The following is a 19,140-nucleotide window of genomic DNA, read 5'->3' on the forward strand; positions in this document are numbered from 1 at the left end:
GCCTCTGGCCCAGGTTCATAGATGATTAGTCGGCCGACATCTTTTCTCGTGGGCTTGGGATCTGCTTTATGGGCTGCTAGGGCCTCGTGGACTAACGGTTAACCCAAACTTAGTCGGATGATACTTGATTGATAGGGACATAGGTTGAAAATTCCAACTTCCAAGGGTCAAAACGGGAATAAAGATAAATGATAAATCAGCAGCGACTCGAGCTAGATTTACAGAAGCATTGGGGGGAGAGGAAAATAGACGAGAGGACAGGAAATCATGATCTCGCAGTTCTTCGTGCTCTCACAGCGAGGCGATAACATTGTCTTTCGAGACTGTGAGTTCTCTCTCGTTATACCTTCTCATTTTGCTCTATCGGTTGTACTTAGTTTTATATGATCCCGATCTCAGATTCGCCTGAATCTACTTCTTGTGAATTCTTTGTGATCTTTCACCTTTTCAATATTTTTTCAATATTCCATTCGCTTTGATGAACCCGAACAGTGCTTGTTGTTCAAATCTGTAAGGCTACATAACAAAAGCCCATGGACGTGCTGTTCTTAAGCTCAAAACTCATGTCATTCATTACGATTGGTTGCTTTAAGTTTTGGCACTCGTTCAGCAGAGTTCCATTTCATGAGAAATAAACTGCATTTTAGTACTACGATGCTGCAGTATTTTCGCATTTTTCAATCTGTATCTTACTGGACCTGGATTTGGTTCTTCTTATCGTGATCCAAAGTATGTGTGACTAATATAGGTCAAGCAGAGAACGTATGAACATAATGGCTAATAATGCCGTGAATTTGATGTGATAATTTTATTATCTTTAAAATATTTTCCTGAAGGTGCTAGTTGCTGCCACTATTTTTGATTTGTGTGGTTAAAGATGTAGAAGTCTAAAATGCAGGATTTGGTTATATTGATATTGTTGAATATGTGAAATTTCCGCTGCTGCAGACTTATATTTTCCTTCCTGATACATATAACATTGCAGATCGAGGTGAAGTACCGAAAGGAAGCGCAGAGATATTTTTCCGCAAAGTCAAATTTTGGAAAGATGATGGGCAAGAGGAGGCACCACCTGTCTTTGTAGGTATTATCTTATTGAATATTGTCAGGCAGTATCGTCCATCCTATAAATTTGTTTCTGTTCTTGTGTGTAGAGTTGACTGTAATATTTATGAACTCTCATCGAATACTACAATTCAAGTCAAGCATGTCTGAGTTCTTCTCAATTTCGTGTACTTATCCCTATCTAAGTTGATTTTTCATGTAGACATTTACTTATTATCCTTTCTTTCTACTTCAAGATGTTTTGTCGAAGTCTCTTAAGGGTGTCAAGTAAGATATTTCTTTGGGGTCAGGAATCAGGAGAGATGCTTTAGTCTACCTTTTTCGGTCTGCCACTTTCATATGCACAATAATCTTTTGGAACTCTTTTATAAAGGATGAGGGAAGATGCTGCAATGTATTCTATAGAAATTCACAACTCTAGATTCTTAAGCTTCTTTGACTTTTCTTTTAGTGTATTTCCTCATACCTTTCTTGGTTCAGTTGATGAAAGTTAACTGAAAGAATAGAATGAAGTTTTATGTGAGCAATCACCTTGTGGGAAAAATCCTGAAGCATCTGATGGTAGAATTAAGTTGTCTCCAGTCTCCACTAAGATAAGCTTCCTTCTTTTATCAGCAAATAACTATGTACTTCTGTTAAAAGAAATAATAAATTAGACATCGGGTGCAGTACACAACCTTATTCGGGTTACATGAGGATGCTGTTTGTGTGGTATAAATCTTTTATATCCAGGATGTAATGCGGCAATCTCACTGCTACCCATGTCTCTGCTTAAAAGGAAATTTCACAAAGAGAAGAAGTATTAAATCTCAGGAGTGTTGGTCGATTAAAATACCTGGGGATCTGCTTCATTTAAAACAGTTTTCAGCTGTAAAAGGACTTCTGATTATGCGCTATTGACTTTGAATTTGGATTCTCTTACTTTTTTGTTTGCTAGTTATTTCCTCAACTGTGTTAACTGATTCTATGCTTGATTTTCTTTTCTTATGGAATTTGTGGAGTTTTTGTTTGCTTGGGTCAGTTTTGCTCCCTATCTAGATAGTGCTAATTACTTGTTTAATCCTCTTTTTGATTGATAGCATGTGGATGGTGTAAACTACTTTCACGTCAAGGTTGTGGGATTGTTGTTTGTTGCAACCACAAGGGTTAATGTGTCACCATCCCTCATTTTGGAACTCTTACAAAGGATTGCCCGTGTCATAAAAGATTACATTGGGGTTCTTAATGAAGATTCACTTCGGAAAAATTTTGTGCTTGTTTATGAGTTGCTTGATGATGTCATTGTAAGTCTCCGCTTCTATAATTTATGTTTTATTTTGTTGAACTACTGGTTTTTTTTTTGAAAGCTTAGTATGAATTGGCTGTTGTCTTCATCTCCCAGGATTTTGGTTATGTGCAAACAACATCTACTGAAGTATTAAAATCCTATGTATTTAATGAGCCAATCGCGGTTGATGCTGCACGATTTCAAGCCCTTGGTCCTGCAGCCATGTTTATGGTAAGGTTCATCAGATCAACTACAATCTTGCACAAGTATTTACTTAGATGAAATTTATTTGTGGGCCAATTTCCTCATATTATGTGGTAAGTAGTAAAATATGGATGCATGCAGCAAGGAACGAAAAGGATGCCTGGTACAGCAGTTACAAAGTCTGTGGTAGCAAATGAGCCCGGAGGAAGGAGAAGGGAAGAAATTTTCGTGGACATAATTGAGAAAATCAGCATCACATTCAGCTCTAGTGTGAGTAATTGTCCCCATTCAATTTAATGCCATTATTCTTATACTAGTGTTTCTGTGAATGAGGTACCGTTGTCAAAGTGCCAACAAGGCAACAAGAATATGGATGATCAACATGTGACGGTAGTTCCAAGTATCTGTCGACGTCATGGGACTAGCCTTAGTTATTTTCTCATTTTGTGATGGTAGCAACACAAAATTGTTTGATGGTCTTAATGCCCTTGGGGTATGCGTCATCAGTGAATGTGTGGTGGGCCATAGAGTATAGGTTCAAATCTTACTCAGCCCATGGAAAAAATTTGAGAGGGAAATGCAGGATAAATTGCTGAATTTGCTGGTTACAGGAAATATTCTACTTTGAACTCTTTTTAACCCGACACTTATTGTAAGTTATACAATTATTAATCAGCACTCCAAACAACACATTGAAGACCCCAGAGCCATCCGGTTAAATTGACCTTGTTATATGTGCACTAGAGGTGTGCTCTTTCCAATCTGAATATTTTACACGTTTCTTGTGATTTTAGTTTGCCATAATGTAATTGTAATAGTTGGCTTATGCACCAAATCAGAGATCATAAGTTTGTTGCCAGGCAGTTGAAGCAGGTTTAATTAATGTTTTATTGGCTTGTACGATGACATTGTGAACAAGATTTGCTTAGGATACCATCCTTGATATTTCTTGTATATGTTATTAAAATTCATCTTTAAGGTTTGGCTTTGATTGTCGGTTATGTTTATATTCATTAAATATCACTTCTTTGTTTAAAATTTTCATCTTGAATTCTATTGCCAATCCAGTGAAAGTTGTTTGAACAGGGATATATACTGACTTCTGAGATCGATGGCACCATCCAAATGAAGAGCTATCTAACTGGAAATCCAGAAATTCGATTAGCTCTTAATGAGGACCTGAGCATAGGAAAAGATGGGAGATCAGTCTATGGTAGGGCTTAGTATTTCCCAACTTTTATAATGTTGTTTTTTGGAATTGACTGGAAAATTTATTTGCTTATGTTGTTTTTGAGTTGTTGGTTTCTCATTTAGTTGCACTGACATTTATGGAAAGAGTGCAATGCTAGAAGTCTTATTCCATGTAAATGAACTAATGAAGAGACTCAGTTGTGAAAAAATATGCTTCTCCTATGATTTTCCTTTTTTGTCTTCAATCAACTCATGTTTAAGAAAATATCGTTGTATGAGGTTTATACGGTTTGATGTTGTTGCCTTTTTCCTTTAACATGTATTGGCCACCATTCTAAATTCAAGTTCTGTATCATATTTCTCGCTCTCAAACATTTTGCTATATTATCAAATCTCTATTTGATTTGGCAGATTATAGGAGTTCTTCCGGGTCTGGAATTGTTATACTCGATGATTGTAATTTCCATGAATCTGTGCACCTTGATAGTTTTGAGATGGATAGAACTCTTTCTCTGGTGAGTAGATCAAGATAATGGGAGCTAAAATTTGTATTTTAATTAAAGTAAATGATTTGCCTGTTGTTGTCCATGCAATGCAAGTGCTTCATTTAGCTATCTTATTCAGGTACCGCCAGATGGTGAATTTCCTGTGATGAACTATCGAATGACCCAGGAATTCAAGCCTCCATTTCGTATTAACACCTTGATTGAAGAAGTAGGATCCTCGAAGGTGATTACCAGCATTCTCTTTGGAACTTAGAATAGTAATCTCTTTTTCTTACATGCACTTGTTTCATAAGTAACTGCCTGGTATGCACGTAATATTGACAGCTTACCTAATCAGTACAATCCCTGCATCCACTTTTGATTTTCTCTCTTCATACGGAAAACAAGCGGGAAAATGAAACAAGTGTTTCCCCGTGATTTAACTCCTTTATTTTAAAACTATCTGAATTTTTAAAGTTAAATTGTATGCCAACATGGCATATACCAATTATTTTCATAGCCATCAACCAATGTTCTCTGTGATTTCATTGTAGGCTGAAGTGATTCTCAAGATACGGGCTGAGTTTCCCTCAAGCATTACTGCAAACACAATTGCCATACAGATGCCACTACCAAAATACACCACCAGGTATTATCAAATGCTTATCCTTATGATCGGTGAAGACTGCCTTCTTTTACTATTAATTTTACTGCTGCGTGAAAATGGTGAACCCTGTGCTTTATTATTATTATTATTTTGTGAGTGTGCTGATCTATACTGTTAGGTGTTTATTGACTAAATTTCCAACTGACACTTCCAGAGCTAATTTTGAGCTAGAACCTGGAGTGGTCGGACAAACAACAGATTTTAAGGAATCAAACAAGCGACTTGAATGGGGATTACAAAAGGCAATACTTTCTCTCAAATGCTCTTTTGATTGTGCATTATCAAATAGTTTTGGTCAAATTGATTGTTGCTGTTTTCCCACTTGTAAATGTTACGATTATTTTTGGTTTATAAGTTACTTATAGGTACAATTTCTACAGATTGTAGGAGGATCTGAACATACATTACGTGCTAAGCTGACATTTTCACAGGAGTCGCATGGTATGAGTTATAAATTGTTTTGGTGAGTTCTTGTTATCAGTTACAAGTATTATCATGTGGTATATTGATCTCTTCATGACTCGTGTAATATTAGGGAATATCACAAAGGAATCTGGGCCAGTTAGCATGACATTCACCATACCAATGTACAATGCTTCAAGGCTTCAGGTCAGTGTTTTCCTATCCTTTTAGATGCAGTTATCCCATGGAACTCTACTTTTGGGGACAAATTCAAATTTTTTGCGTACCCTATAGGAGTTGGATCTTCTTACAGCAGAAATGCCACCTAAACTCTATGTTGTTAATGATGTTATTAGCTAAAAGAGGTAGAAAACTAAAACTAGTTGGCCTTTGCAGTTACTCTTTTGTTCGCGAGGCCCTGTTCTCGGGCGCTGGCTCTCATTTCTGTAATCATCCCTAGTGATCTTTTTATATATATATATATATATATATATAAATTGTTTTTTCGTTAAAGAAAATAAAGGCCATGATGGCATGGCGATAATGCCCTCAGGACCATAACAGATACATCCACGCGACTAAATCATTTTGACGATGAACTCCCTTTTTTAGTCAGGACACCTGCAACTGAATTTCCTTCACGCATGATGTGCAGGAAGGTGCAGCTACGAAACTCTTTCCTTCGCTTACAAATTTTAATATTTTATCAACAAACATGAATCGATATCCATGGCCTAGTTTCCTCATCGTTAATCCAACTAACCCCTTTGCGTGAGTTAGATTCAATTATCAATCTCTGAGTCACTACTGCCCTCTCTTTCTCTATTGCCTAGAGATCATAAGTCATTGTTTTGCACTATCCATCTCTTTCCCTCTACCCTTTGTAGGAAGAATTATTTAGTTAATTAAGTATAAAAAACACTGGGAAGAGGATAAGTTGGTTAGTTTTTACCATTTGGAAAAAGGCTTGAAGGCATATGGGATCTTAATTATTGTGATGTTTATGTTTAATTATGCTGGGAGACTTGTTTTGAAACTGAGCAGCATCAGTCATCAGACTTTGCAGGATGTCAACGTTCTGCGTCACCTTTTTATGATTTTTTCTCTCCTAATTGCAGGTGAAATACTTGCAGATAGCTAAGAAATCCAGCACTTACAATCCATATAGATGGGTGAGATATGTCACGCAGGCCAATTCATATGTTGCTCGCATTTGAACAAATTTTAGCCTTTCTACAACCCTATTCTGTTGTTTCTTGTTGTATCAATTTTGTTTGGGATAAGATCAATTTTGCCCTTTACTTTATATCTCTGCATTGATGAATTTATCACCTACTAGTACTTTTTGTCCTTAATGAAGTGCGAACCTATATCAATTGAATTAATAATTCTTAAAAAGAAGATATTGTTGCTTGGTTAGTTTAATGATTTATGTCCCAGTTTAATGCAAATTATTATTTAAGGTTCATCAGAATAGCACTTTGATAAGGACCATCAGATGTGACCTCTCAAGATACATTCACCTCATTTACACTTTGATTATCTTATTAAAAGGAATTAATAATCATAAATGGGCTTGGAATGGGCTTCCAGTCAAGCCTCAAAAGGTGCTTCTATTTAAATGCAGCTAAGAATCTCCAGAACAGTTCCTGTTGGAGTACCCTATCCGGTTCCAGCCTCCTTCATTGCTTCTGCCTTTCCTAGGGGTTCCGTGGAGGTTCTAGTCGTTCTGGCTTCCATTCATTCCTATTCTGCCTTCAAGCGAGTCTTAAGGCCAGTTTACTTCTCAAGCCAGGCCAGTGAGAGAGCAGGAGTCTCCCACAAGTCAGCAAAAGTACCTTTTTCTTTATTTGAATCAAATATGGGGTCGTTGATAAGGCAAAAGCAAAGGATAGGGATTTTTTTTACTATACTTGGGCCTAAAATCATTATAAATTGCAAGGCCTGCCCATCAGGCCCACAGAGAAGAAACCTTCTTAGCGACCTTTCATTTATTCGGGCCGACCCAGTTGATGCTTTTAAATTTAATCCAAGCTCGGCCCAAACATTATCTGTAGCCCAACCCACGGAGTTGATGCACGTGTGCAAAACCTAAACTTTTGAGCGAAGTTTTGGCTTAACAAGTTAAGAAGTGCTGTGTTCACCGTTCAGAGAGAACTTATGTTCGACGGCTTGTCGCGGGAAGTGAAGAAACCATAGCTGCTTTCAAAGGCAAGCTTTTACCAGTTTGGGCAAGACTTCATAAGATTTTGCTACGTTCCCTCTAGAAAATCTTGGTTCAATTACGGCAAGCATTTGCGACTTACGAGCTCCTTTCTGTTCTGGGGATCAATTAGTAAATCGCCAAGCGTTTGCGACCTCCTACTTCATTTGTTTCTTATGAGGAAAAATCTAGTAACTCGTATCTTTGTTCACCGATGCAGTTTATGTTAATTCCATGTAGAGCCTACTGTACAGCAACAAGCCGCGTCGCTTCTAATTCCTTAATTGCTCACTTTGCTCGACTGGGCCGGATAGAGCTCGCGAGAAAGGTATTCGATGAGTTGCCTAGAAAAACCACCGTTTGTTGGAACTCAATCGTCGCGGGATACTTCCAGAATCTTCAGCCAAATGAAGCCCAGAATCTGTTCGATAAAATGCCGGAGAGGAATATCGTTTCTTGGAACGGTTTGATATCTGGATACATTAGAAATGGGATGCTCAATGAAGCAAGAAAGGTTTTTGATAAAATGCCTGAGAGGAATGTTGTGTCGTGGACTGCCATGGTTAGGGGTTATGTACAAGAGGGAATGATGAAGGAGGCAGAATGTTTGTTTTGGCAGATGCCTGAGAAGAATGTGGTGTCTTGGACTGTGATGTTGGGTGGCTTGATTGAAGAGGGACGCTTTGATGAGGCGAGTAGAGTGTTTGATATGATGCCAGTGAAGGATGTGGTGGCTAGAACTAACATGATTGGGGGTTATTGCAAGGAAGGGAAGTTGGCTGAAGCGAGAGAGATTTTTGATGAGATGCCTCGAAGGAATGTGGTTTCTTGGACTGCCATGATTAGTGGGTATGTGCATCATAATAGAGTGGATGTTGCTAGGAAGCTATTTGAAGTGATGCCCCAGAGGAATGAGGTGACGTGGACTGCTATGCTGATGGGTTATACTCAGTGTGGAAGGATTGACGAGGCATCTGAACTTTTCGAGGCAATGCCAGAGAAGCCAGTTGTTGCTTGTAATGCAATGATTCTTGGCTTGGGACAAAATGGTGAGGTTAGGAGGGCAAGAGAAATATTTAGTCTAATGAAAGAGAAAAATGATGAGACATGGAGTTCAATGATTAAGGTGTATGAGAGAAAAGGGTATGACTTGAAAGCACTTCATTTGTTTATTTTGATGCAAAAGGAGGGAGTTCGACCACATTTTCCGACTTTGATTAGTATTCTTTCTGTTTGTGCTAGCTTGGCAAGTCTTGAACATGGTAGACAGGTTCATGCCCAGCTGATGAGAAGCCAGTTTGATGATGATGTATATGTTACCTCAGTTTTGATCACAATGTATATGAAATGTGGTGATCTTGTGAAGGCAAAGTGTTTGTTTGATAGATTTCACTCAAAGGACCAGGTTATGTGGAATTCAATTATCACTGGTTATGCCCAACATGGTCTAGGCGAGGAAGCTTTACAAGTATTCCAGGAGATGCTTTACTTGGGCTATCCACCTGATGATGTTACTTTTATTGGAGTTCTTTCTGGGTGTAGCTACAGCGGGATGGTTAAAGAAGGGCTTGAACTTTTTGAATCAATGAAAACTAAATATCTTGTGGAGCCAAAAACTGAACACTATGCTTGCATGGTGGATTTGCTGGGCCGAGCAGGGCGAGTGAATGAAGCAGTGAATTTAATAGAAACTATGCCGGTGGAAGCTGATGCTGTTGTTTGGGGATCTTTATTGGGTGCTTGTAGAACCCATATGAAGTTAGATGTAGCTGAAATTGCAGCAAAGAAACTCATAGAACTTGAGCCTGAAAATTCTGGGCCTTTCATCTTGCTATCAAATATTTATGCATCCCAAAATAGGTGGGAGGATGTTCAAAAGTTGAGGAAGAAAATGAGAGCCAGGGATGTGAGTAAATCACCTGGATGTAGTTGGATTGAGATAGAGAAAAATGTACATATGTTTACTGGAGGAGATAATACAAGCCATCCGGATCATGCGATGATCTTAAGAATGTTAGAGAAATTAGGTGGATTGTTGAGAGAAGCTGGATATAGCCCTGATGGCAGCTTTGTGTTACATGATGTGGAGGAAGAAGAGAAAGTACATAGCTTGCGGCATCACAGTGAGAAGCTGGCTGTTGCATATGGACTTTTAAAGGTTCCAGAAGGAAAGCCCCTTCGTATCATGAAAAATCTTCGAGTTTGTGGAGATTGCCACTCTGCAATTAAATTAATCTGTAAAATTATGGGAAGAGAGATTATATTGAGGGATGCTAATAGGTTTCACCATTTTAAGGATGGCTCGTGTTCTTGCCGGGACTATTGGTGATTGGCTAGCGCCTCCCATGGTTCTTACTATTCCCTGATAATACTGGTTTTGAGACGAAAAAATTACACCACCTAGCTACCTCTTGCAGTGCCAATACTCTGTTTTAAGTGCTAATTTTGGCAAAGGTTGGGTAATCATACGATTAATATATCTCATCATTAGATTCTCTGACTGTGGAATGACGATCACCAATAGTCTGCTTCTCTATACTTCAAGACCTTTTGTTGAAGACTCTAGACAAAGAATGCATTGCAGTGCGTCATGGATGAAGAACATGCTACAACGCTTTAACCAGGATGCATAGGTAAAGTTTCTTAAGCTTCTGTTCGTCTCTGTCTGTTATTTCCTTATCGGTTCATTAAATGAAAGTCGACTGAAAGTATGGAATCCTGTTTTATGCGAGTATTTAACCTTATGGAATCTCCGGATGCTTCATCTGATGAGTTTATTAAGAAGAAAAATTAAGGTTGATTTCTTTGTGCTCTTGTGATCACATGATATGTAACTTGTAAAGTATAAATTTACAGTTTCTGTATTAATTATAATTATTCGCTGGAAAGAATGTCCGCATCTGTAGACTGTAGGGATGGGGTGCTACCATCAGCCTGTGTGGATCATCCATGTCATTAGTCTGTCCTGCTATGCTATGTGTATATTATTTGTGATTAATGGGTCCTATTATGTGCATATTTTCTTCCCAGTCCGGTAGTAAACTTTAGTCACAAGCACACATAAAGTGTAGGATCATCTTTCTTTTCTAAACCTTAAGTTGGGTACCAAATACGGTAAGAAAACATTGGAAAGTAAACCTAGCTAGCTATTTCTTATGAGGCAAGTGAAAAATTGATGCCTAAATAAGTAAATATGCTTCTTGTTTTTAAAGAAAAAGTCGATGAGCACAGGAAGAAAATATGTAAAGAAGAAAATGTTCCTTGTCATGTTTTGTCTTTTACAGGAACCGCTCAAGGAATTTACATCTTCTTTTTGCTTTCAAATAAGAAGAATCTTATGATTGATTGATTTATATATATATATATATATATACACATACTTGATGAAATTGTTGCTTCAAATGTATGAGTACATGTGATGTGAAGGCATTTGTGCTGACGTGTTGGAAATTGATGAATAATTTTTAAGTTTATAAGGTTGATATAGTCATATGCTTGTAATGTTTAGTTGTTTAACAACTACCTAGTAATTTATTTTATTGCATAAGTTGTTCGTGTCTTACGAATTAAGATGGACAGCGATACTAAAATAGATTATTATGATATATATGGTGGTCTTCCTTACTTGCTTGAGAGACTACTTGAAGAAAGTCTGTGGGGGGGCTGTCCTGGTTGGTGAATAACATGTTAATCATGCTCTTCTCTTCTCTTCTCTTCTATCATGATTCAAACATCTCTAAGGAAGGATGAATGCACATAAATTTTTCGTGGACTTGTCTGACACACACCATGTTTAATCATTCTATCCATGCCTATTGCAAAAATGTGCACACTTGCTATACATGCATGCAATATTCTGTCAGAGGAAAAAACAAACAAACTTTTCCAAAAATGAGAAATCACATTAACCTTGTGACAACATTTGCATTAGATTAGATTAGGTATGGGTTATGCTAATGAGATGTGGCTTGGTTGACATTCGATTGAGTTAGACATATGTATGTCAAAGATTCGATTGGATGGGTTATACCAACAAGTGGTGGCTCGGTTGACAATTGACTGAGTTAGATATATGTGCGTCCAATGTTCGATTCCAATGTGAAACATATTTCTCAGTGGTATTTTACAAAAAAAAATACGGGTTCCCCGGAATGGATTTAGGGGCTTCATGATTTTCTAAAGTCTACAATTCATATCAATGTGAAGCATATTTCTCAATGGTATGTCACAAAAAAAAAATATGGGTTCCCCATAATGGATTTAGGGGTTTCACGATTTTCTAAAGTCTATAATTCATATTTAATGGTTGGGAAAAAATAAGACCAAATCTCCCGAATCATTGGAGGTAGAATCTAGGGCATGTTTGGTTACAGTTTTCAAAACTGTTTTTTGTTTTTGAAAATTCGTTTGGGTGAGTGTTTTTAGAAACTGTTTTGTAAAATTGAAAATTGTTTTTGGTTTTTAAAAAGAAAAAAATCAAAACTGTTATTTGACGTTTTCTAAAATTCTTTCCTGCTTTCTCTTTTATCTTACCTCTTTCTCCGTGCAGAATCTTCTACCAAACGAATTTTGTTTTCATCATTATTTTTTAAAATTGTTTTCAAAATCTAATCTTAAAATCAGTTTTTGAAACCAAAAAACCAAAACCATTTCCAAACACACCTTATAATTTTAGATGAGTCACAGATCGCCTGCAATAACGCAAAAGCAATCAGTTTCAATGCAGTGCACTCGGTCCCTTCCCCTTTCGAGCTCAAATTGAAGCAAAACAAAGAAAGGCGGTGTAGCTGCTTCGTTCGGTTCAAGCTAACCCATTCTCTCACCTGTATGCCCTTTGTGGACCCCGCACCCCCTAACCAAGTCAGTCTCTTCGTGTCTTTACTTAGTTTCCAAGCTCACCCACCGGCCACCTCCTCTCTCCCTCCCTCCCTCCCTCTCTCTCTCTCTCTCTCTCTCTCTCTCTCTCTCTCTCATTAAATATTCACTGCCTCCGCTCAAAATCCAGACTCTTGTTCTCGATGCCAAACAGGCGACCATGAAAGGCGAATACGTAGAACCTCGTCAACACAGAAACAACCAAGCCATGTTCTCCAAGCTCAACCCCTTCTCTCATCATTTCCAGCTCCAAGAACAAGATGATGACAACAACAACCCAACCCCAACTGCCCCGCCTCATTCTCCCAACCCCACCGAGCCCGCTAACGATGGGGCCACCATTGAGGTCGTCCGTCGCCCCAGAGGAAGACCTCCCGGCTCCAAGAACAAGCCGAAACCTCCTCTTGTCATTACTCGAGAGCCTGAACCTGCTATGAGTCCCTACGTTCTACAAGTTCCTGCTGGAAACGATGTCGTGGATGCTTTATCCCGATTTTCTCGCCGTAGAAACCTCGGGCTCTGCGTTCTCACTGGATCGGGTACGGTTGCTAACGTCACTCTGCGTCAGCCCTCCACCACTCCCGGAGCTACCATCACGTTCCATGGTGGGTTCGACATACTTTCTATCAACGCCACTTTTTTTCCCCAAACCTCGTCGCATCTGTATCCGAATATGTTCACGATCTCGCTTGCGGGACCGCAGGGGCAAATCGTTGGTGGAGCGGTTGCGGGCGGGTTGATGGCTGTGGCCCCGGTATTTCTAATTGCGGCGTCGTTTAACAACCCAAGTTACCATTTGTTACCACCTGAGGAAGAGGCGGGGAACTCGGTTTCTGGCGGCGGAGGCGGAGATGGACATTCTCCACCGGTATCCGGTGGTGGTGGTGGAGAGAGTGGGACTCGAGGAGATCAGTCGTGCGGGATGCCGGTGTATAATTGTAATTTGGGATCTGACGTAATTTGGGCTCCCACTGCAAGGCCACCGCCTTATTGATCATCAGCTTAATTAATTTCATTAAATTTTAATTAGAAGATCATTTTATTTGTTTAGTTTCATAAATGTTGATGTGAAAATAATGTTTGTTTTAGCCTTTTATGAATTAATTAGTAGTTTATTTTTCAAATACCATGTGAAATATTCTTTTAATCGGAATCGAATTTTGAACACATATACCTGAGCCGATCGATTGTTAATTGAATCACATCTTGTCTTGTTGGTGAATTAATTAGTAGTTTAACAGAGAAGAAAAAAGATGTTTTAGCTGTGGATGTTGGAACATGTTTTTTTCTTCTTTTTTTAGCACATGAAATGTTATTTGGGGGGTATTGGATATTTGGGATTGCTTTGCTTTGAAGTTTGAGACTGACCATATCTGCTGCTTTTTATGGTTGCTGCTGCTGCAAAACTGAGCATCTCTGGTAGCTTAATCAGTGGAAGATTCGTTTGATAAAGGTTGGCGTTGGGGTTGGGGGGTAATTGAATTCTTGATAGAGATGGGACGTATGACAGTGTATAACCTGGTTAGGGTTGTGCGCTGAGAGCTTCTTTTCAGTGTATTATCTGTATCCAGACAGACAGCCGAGAGAGAGAGAGGAGAGAGATGAGAGGGGATAGATAGGGGGTGATTACTGCTTAAGGTGTTGAGGGGTTGGGATTCTTGCTTTATCTGATGGGTTCTTGAAAGCTCTTGAAAACACAACACAGTCTCAGTCTGGTCTGTTAGCTTTAATTTGGTTTTTTGAGATGTCATTTCTATATATACTATTGTTTGTCCATATCTATGCCCATGTTTTTGCTTTCTTTTTTGTTTGATGGGATAAAAGTGGACATGGCAGCTCATCACTCTCCCCCAACTCTTTCAAAGTGTTCCCCAATAAACTTTGATTCTCTCTAATAAAAAGCTTAATGACCTGAGACTATGTGTATGATATGAGTTTTGACGGTTTTGCTTGCAATCTATGAAATTTATTTTGTTATTATTTTGAAGTGTGTGTAGATTTGTAAAGGATATATTCCGATACCCTATTTGGTAACTTGTTTTCATTGATTACATTATTTACCATAAACGGCACAATGGTCCCGGGGACAAAGATATGTATGTGCTGCTTTATATATATATATATATATATATAACATGGATAGGAAAGTCCGGCAACTAAGTGTTAGGATGTACATATGATAAATCCCTTTAATCTTTGCGTTAATAATCCCTAAACCATGCGTGTGTTAAGTAAGGAATACTGCATGAGATTCTAAAATATCATCCTCGTTTTGCTCCCAATCAATTTGATGTGTTGGATGTTTAAGCTCGAATTCGAGCCTCTACTTTTAACGCTTGGTATACTCATTCTATGTATTATTGTATGTATTTATGTATTATGTAAATACATATGGAATCTCTCCAGCTTTTTATATGAACGAGCCAAACCATATATTTGAGTTCAAACTTCAAACTATACCGATCTCGAATCGAGCCTTATCAAGCCTTAATATCTCGATAAAGACTATTTCATTGCAGTTTTGGTAGGAATCGAACCTATAACCTTTAATAAAGAAATTATTAATAATTAAATATATATACTATGACCGCTTGTCGAGGAAAACAAATTTAATATGTTCGGATCAGTTCCTATGGTAGTGTGATCCTTTACTTAGCATGGCTTGTGATTTGCTACTGATGATATCAAAATACCCTCCACTAGAATCATAACATGTGACATAAGATGTCAAGGACAATATGACAATATTGACTTGGGAGCCATCGACCAAGTCAGAGTCGAGATGTCCATTCGAGAAGGAAGCAAGCCAAGGAGCCCACATAAGGAACGGTGATCGAGATGAGCCGAGAAGAGAGCACCTTGGCAAGACCAAGATGACCTTCTAGTATAAAAACAAGCACACCACCTCGGTAGCCCATGTAACCAAATTCTTGAGGGAATTTAGAGTCCTAAAGGAGACCAACTCCAATTAAAAAATGAATCAAGGTGAGATTCATCCTTCTGTAAATCTACATAAGAATCAGGAAATGATATCTACTCATACCAAAGTTAAAACTTTCTATATTCACATAAAAGGGAATCTCCAACTCTAGATAAACGATTCTAAACCCTACGCTCTTATTTGCTACTAGAGAGAGCATTGAGTACTCTATAGTTGATGGAATAGTAAATTGAGCGTCAAGGAGGTTCTCTTGAGTACACCATCACGAACCCCTTTTAGATAACATTTTTCGTTGTGCGGGCCATCCTTAAGGGAATCGAGGGTAACAACTAATATTAGTCTTACTGCCTAATACATCATCAAGACCGAAGCCAATTTTTGAACGTCATCAATTGTTGTTGTTCAAGCATTTAATCAACATATGAGAATAATAATAAGTTTATCAGCTTGGTTGCCATATAATATGTGGATAGCGCTAATTGGAACTATCATAAAATCCACCCCTCACTATAAATCATTATTGTCCGCTTTAGGTTATTTGGTTCTCGTGGATACATTGGGCCCGCGCGACTTGATTCTTCCTCAGGCGTTTTACTTAATGGTGCTTAGGTCCAAAGAAAATGCCTTGGATGTGTGAGAAGGTATGAGTCTTTATTTATAAATCACATCACTTGGAGTTTTTCAAGTGACGTGGTATTTATAGTCTTGACACTTCCCGCACTTGTGGATTGTATTATATCATATCTAACAAGTGAACAGGTAGAGGCTCGTTCAACTTGATTGATACCATATCAGAAAATCCATCCCTCACTACAAATCAATATTATCCGTTTTGAATTAGTTGATTCTCATAAATACATTAGCCTCGTAGAGTTTTATTCTTTTTGTCCTATTTTACTTAATGGTATTCAAGCCAAGGAAAAGATGTGGTGGTATTTATAGTCTTGTGATCAGGAACACTGATTTTTTGACACCATTTAGGAATCAATATATATATATATATATATATATATATATATAAAACACGAGTTAGGGGTACTTGTTGTGGACACTGTAGTCCTTATAGTTTCCACAGCAACCGTAATTAAGATCTGCTTTTTGAAAATAAAAATAGTGTGGAGCCCACACTTAAATCAGATCTGAGAGTCAGTAAATCTATCACCTCTGTAGTAACCATTGCAGACATCCTCATTCGTTAAAACACCCACAACATCTTGGACCCAACATTTTGCATACGTATATATAATAAAATCTTACAAGATCTTTGTAGGAAGTGATGAAACTTGTCATCCCTCAAATAGGGCTTTGTCGGAAGTTCTTGCCTTAATTGGAGCGTCTTTTGACTAATTTGACCACTAATAGATTGCTCCTTTGACTTTCCTAGAAATCTTATCTGTATTAAACAAGAGCTTTGTTCTTGATCTTAATTATTTAATTGATGACTTTTTATTTATTTTTTTAAAGCAAAAATAGGATTCTTTATGCCAATTTTGGCACGTCATGTTAGGACAGTTGAGTCAAGATAGGCAACAAAACTTTCCAATAATGGGTAAGGAGGACAAAAACTTGGCTGGCTTGTATGATATTTTGCATCTTTTTTCTATGCATTCCTTCGCGCCCCATTTATTGACCAACCTCTTTGTATGTTTTTTCAAACAAAATGATATCCATGGTTGTTCACAATTGACTTGGGTTCAGGTAATTGGCCGGCCAACAATCCTCCAGGCCGGCCCCACATTTACTTGGATCACCATTCCTTCCTCTTCTATAGCTAGGGTTGTTATTGGAGTGAGACCCTCGATCTATTATTCTAATGCCGCAGCTCATGATATAAATATAGGCAACTCCTTATCATGTCATCATTATGTGCGTGAGGGGTCATGGAAATATGTTCCCGAAAATATTTTGAAAAAAAGAGAAAAAATTTAAACTTACTCTTTCAACATTCGATATGAATCTAAAATCGAACCTTTAGGCCCCCCAATGAGTAGCCACAAATTTCTTAAAAAGTGAGAATTCTCTTACTTTCAAATTAAAGACCTTTAAACGACTTAACACTTGTCAGGTGAGAAACATATGGAGGGATAGAAAAGTGGAAAGAATCCCACGATTAGAGCATGAGATAGACCAATTTGGCCAATCACCCTGATGTGATGGTGTGATTTGATGGTGTGAAATTACCCTTTGAAAAGGGGAAGCTAGTTAGTCCCCTCAATCAAGGAGGATCTCCTTGAAGCACTACAAGTATAAGAAAAAGAGAAGGTATAGAAGGATTATTTGATTACAGAAGATATACCACTTTAAGATAAGAGATTGACTTGAGCGTCAGAATGTCTTCAGTTATCCATGATAACCGTTTACATCTATTGACCAATTCCTATTTCATTTACTCAAGTATCAAGGTGAAATCAATCTTGCCCATTTACATATTTCCCCCAAGAAAGTAACATTTGTTCACCATAGTTACTAATACTATCCCCTTTTAAATGTGAAGGCACTTGTGGTTGTAGATACCCCCATTGAAAAAGATCTCGGTTTCAACACAAAATAAGACCCGACATGTACACCTTGCAATTTGTCAAGTATTCGAAAAAAAAAGTTATTTGATTAATGGATTCATTCTAGCCAATGGTAGTTAGGACAAAAGAGATGCATACATGCATGTGTGTGTGTATATGTGTGTCTAGATATTTTAATTTAAATGTTATATATATATATATTTATAGGGGACAAGTAGTATTTCTCATGATGAATAGACATCACATGCTTCTATACATGTGTGATTGATAATTAGCAAACAAGGTAATTATTATTATCATTATCATAAGTGCAAGTGCATGCATGCAGGAGTAATTCTCAAGCTTTTTAGCCTGAAAAGAATGAAGAAGTCATGCAGATGCAGCCTTGTTTTGTCGACAGAGAATAAGTGCATCGACAATTAAAGATTTTCAATTCTTGTTGCTCTTACAAACATGCATACATATATCAAACAAAAAAAAAAGAGAGATTATTTTGTGTTTCTGCTTTGTTGGACATGAACCAAACGTTCGGGATTCTGCATGCTTAGCTGTGAGTGCGTACGTCCGACTTTTATTTTAACTCATGAGTCATTCATAATATGTATATATATCTATCTATATATATATGTTATATGTATAATATATGCTTTCATGCATGCATGCATGCACGCACGCACGCACTTGTAGTTGAAGAATATTATTACTTCATGCCAAAACTTGCTTCTCTTTGATGGCCGATGGGATTCTTTCATGTACACGTGCTTATTTCTTTCTTAATTTCTCATTTGGTTTGGTCCTTCCTTTGACTTGGCTAGCCAGCTAGTAGCTGCCATGTCGGCATGGAAAAATAGCTAGTAGCTTCTTTTTTTTTTCCCGGCAGATAGCTAGTAGGTTGTAGCTTACCATGTCTGCCATCGCCCTCTCCAGGAAATTCCAGGAAATAGAAGACAAGAAGACAAAACATGTCATTCATTGATTCATTCAAATTTAGACTTAAAAGACAATCATGTTATGGGTCGACATGCATTCATGGCTTGTGGTGGATCTAGTCAAGTCACACATCAATACATCATTGAGAGAGAGAGAGAGAGATAGAGAGAGGTACACGTGTACGGCCCATATCATATCATTTTTTTATGGAAATTGAAACTTTGCAAAATTTCCAAAGGGACTGTCCACTTGTCCGTAAGTCCCACACTCAGGATAAGGTAAGAATCAAATATTCATCCACTTCTTGGTCCTCTTATGTCCTTATCCCATCCATATATGGTAGCAGGTAAATTTATGATGTTTGACTGTTTTTGGTTTACGACATCAATCT

General features: G+C 37.9%; 3 protein-coding genes across 3 annotated transcripts; all 3 read left to right on the plus strand.

Moving 5' to 3' along the window:
• Window positions 1-190: 190 nt before the first annotated feature.
• Window positions 191-6,682, plus strand: LOC120009264 (AP-4 complex subunit mu). Its single transcript, XM_038859770.1, has 13 exons — window positions 191-325; window positions 986-1,080; window positions 2,145-2,348; window positions 2,447-2,563; window positions 2,678-2,806; window positions 3,623-3,749; window positions 4,139-4,242; window positions 4,352-4,456; window positions 4,767-4,861; window positions 5,034-5,121; window positions 5,260-5,320; window positions 5,415-5,488; window positions 6,400-6,682. Exons 1-13 carry the CDS (start codon window positions 268-270, stop codon window positions 6,496-6,498), a joined length of 1,356 nt encoding a protein of 451 aa, XP_038715698.1. The 5' UTR covers window positions 191-267; the 3' UTR covers window positions 6,499-6,682.
• Window positions 6,683-7,400: 718 nt separating this feature from the next.
• On the plus strand, window positions 7,401-10,500 carry LOC120009263 (pentatricopeptide repeat-containing protein At1g56690, mitochondrial-like). Its single transcript, XM_038859769.1, has one exon. It carries the CDS (start codon window positions 7,699-7,701, stop codon window positions 9,811-9,813), a length of 2,115 nt encoding a protein of 704 aa, XP_038715697.1. The 5' UTR covers window positions 7,401-7,698; the 3' UTR covers window positions 9,814-10,500.
• Window positions 10,501-12,399: 1,899 nt separating this feature from the next.
• LOC120009465 (AT-hook motif nuclear-localized protein 17-like) lies at window positions 12,400-13,528 on the plus strand. Its single transcript, XM_038860081.1, has one exon. The coding sequence runs from the start codon at window positions 12,520-12,522 to the stop codon at window positions 13,351-13,353; it is 834 nt and encodes a 277-aa protein (XP_038716009.1). The 5' UTR covers window positions 12,400-12,519; the 3' UTR covers window positions 13,354-13,528.
• The last annotated feature ends 5,612 nt before the right edge of the window (window positions 13,529-19,140 follow it).

Source organism: Tripterygium wilfordii, chromosome 11 (genome assembly GCF_013401445.1).
Source record: "Tripterygium wilfordii isolate XIE 37 chromosome 11, ASM1340144v1, whole genome shotgun sequence".
NCBI classification, from domain to species: Eukaryota; Viridiplantae; Streptophyta; class Magnoliopsida; order Celastrales; family Celastraceae; genus Tripterygium; species Tripterygium wilfordii.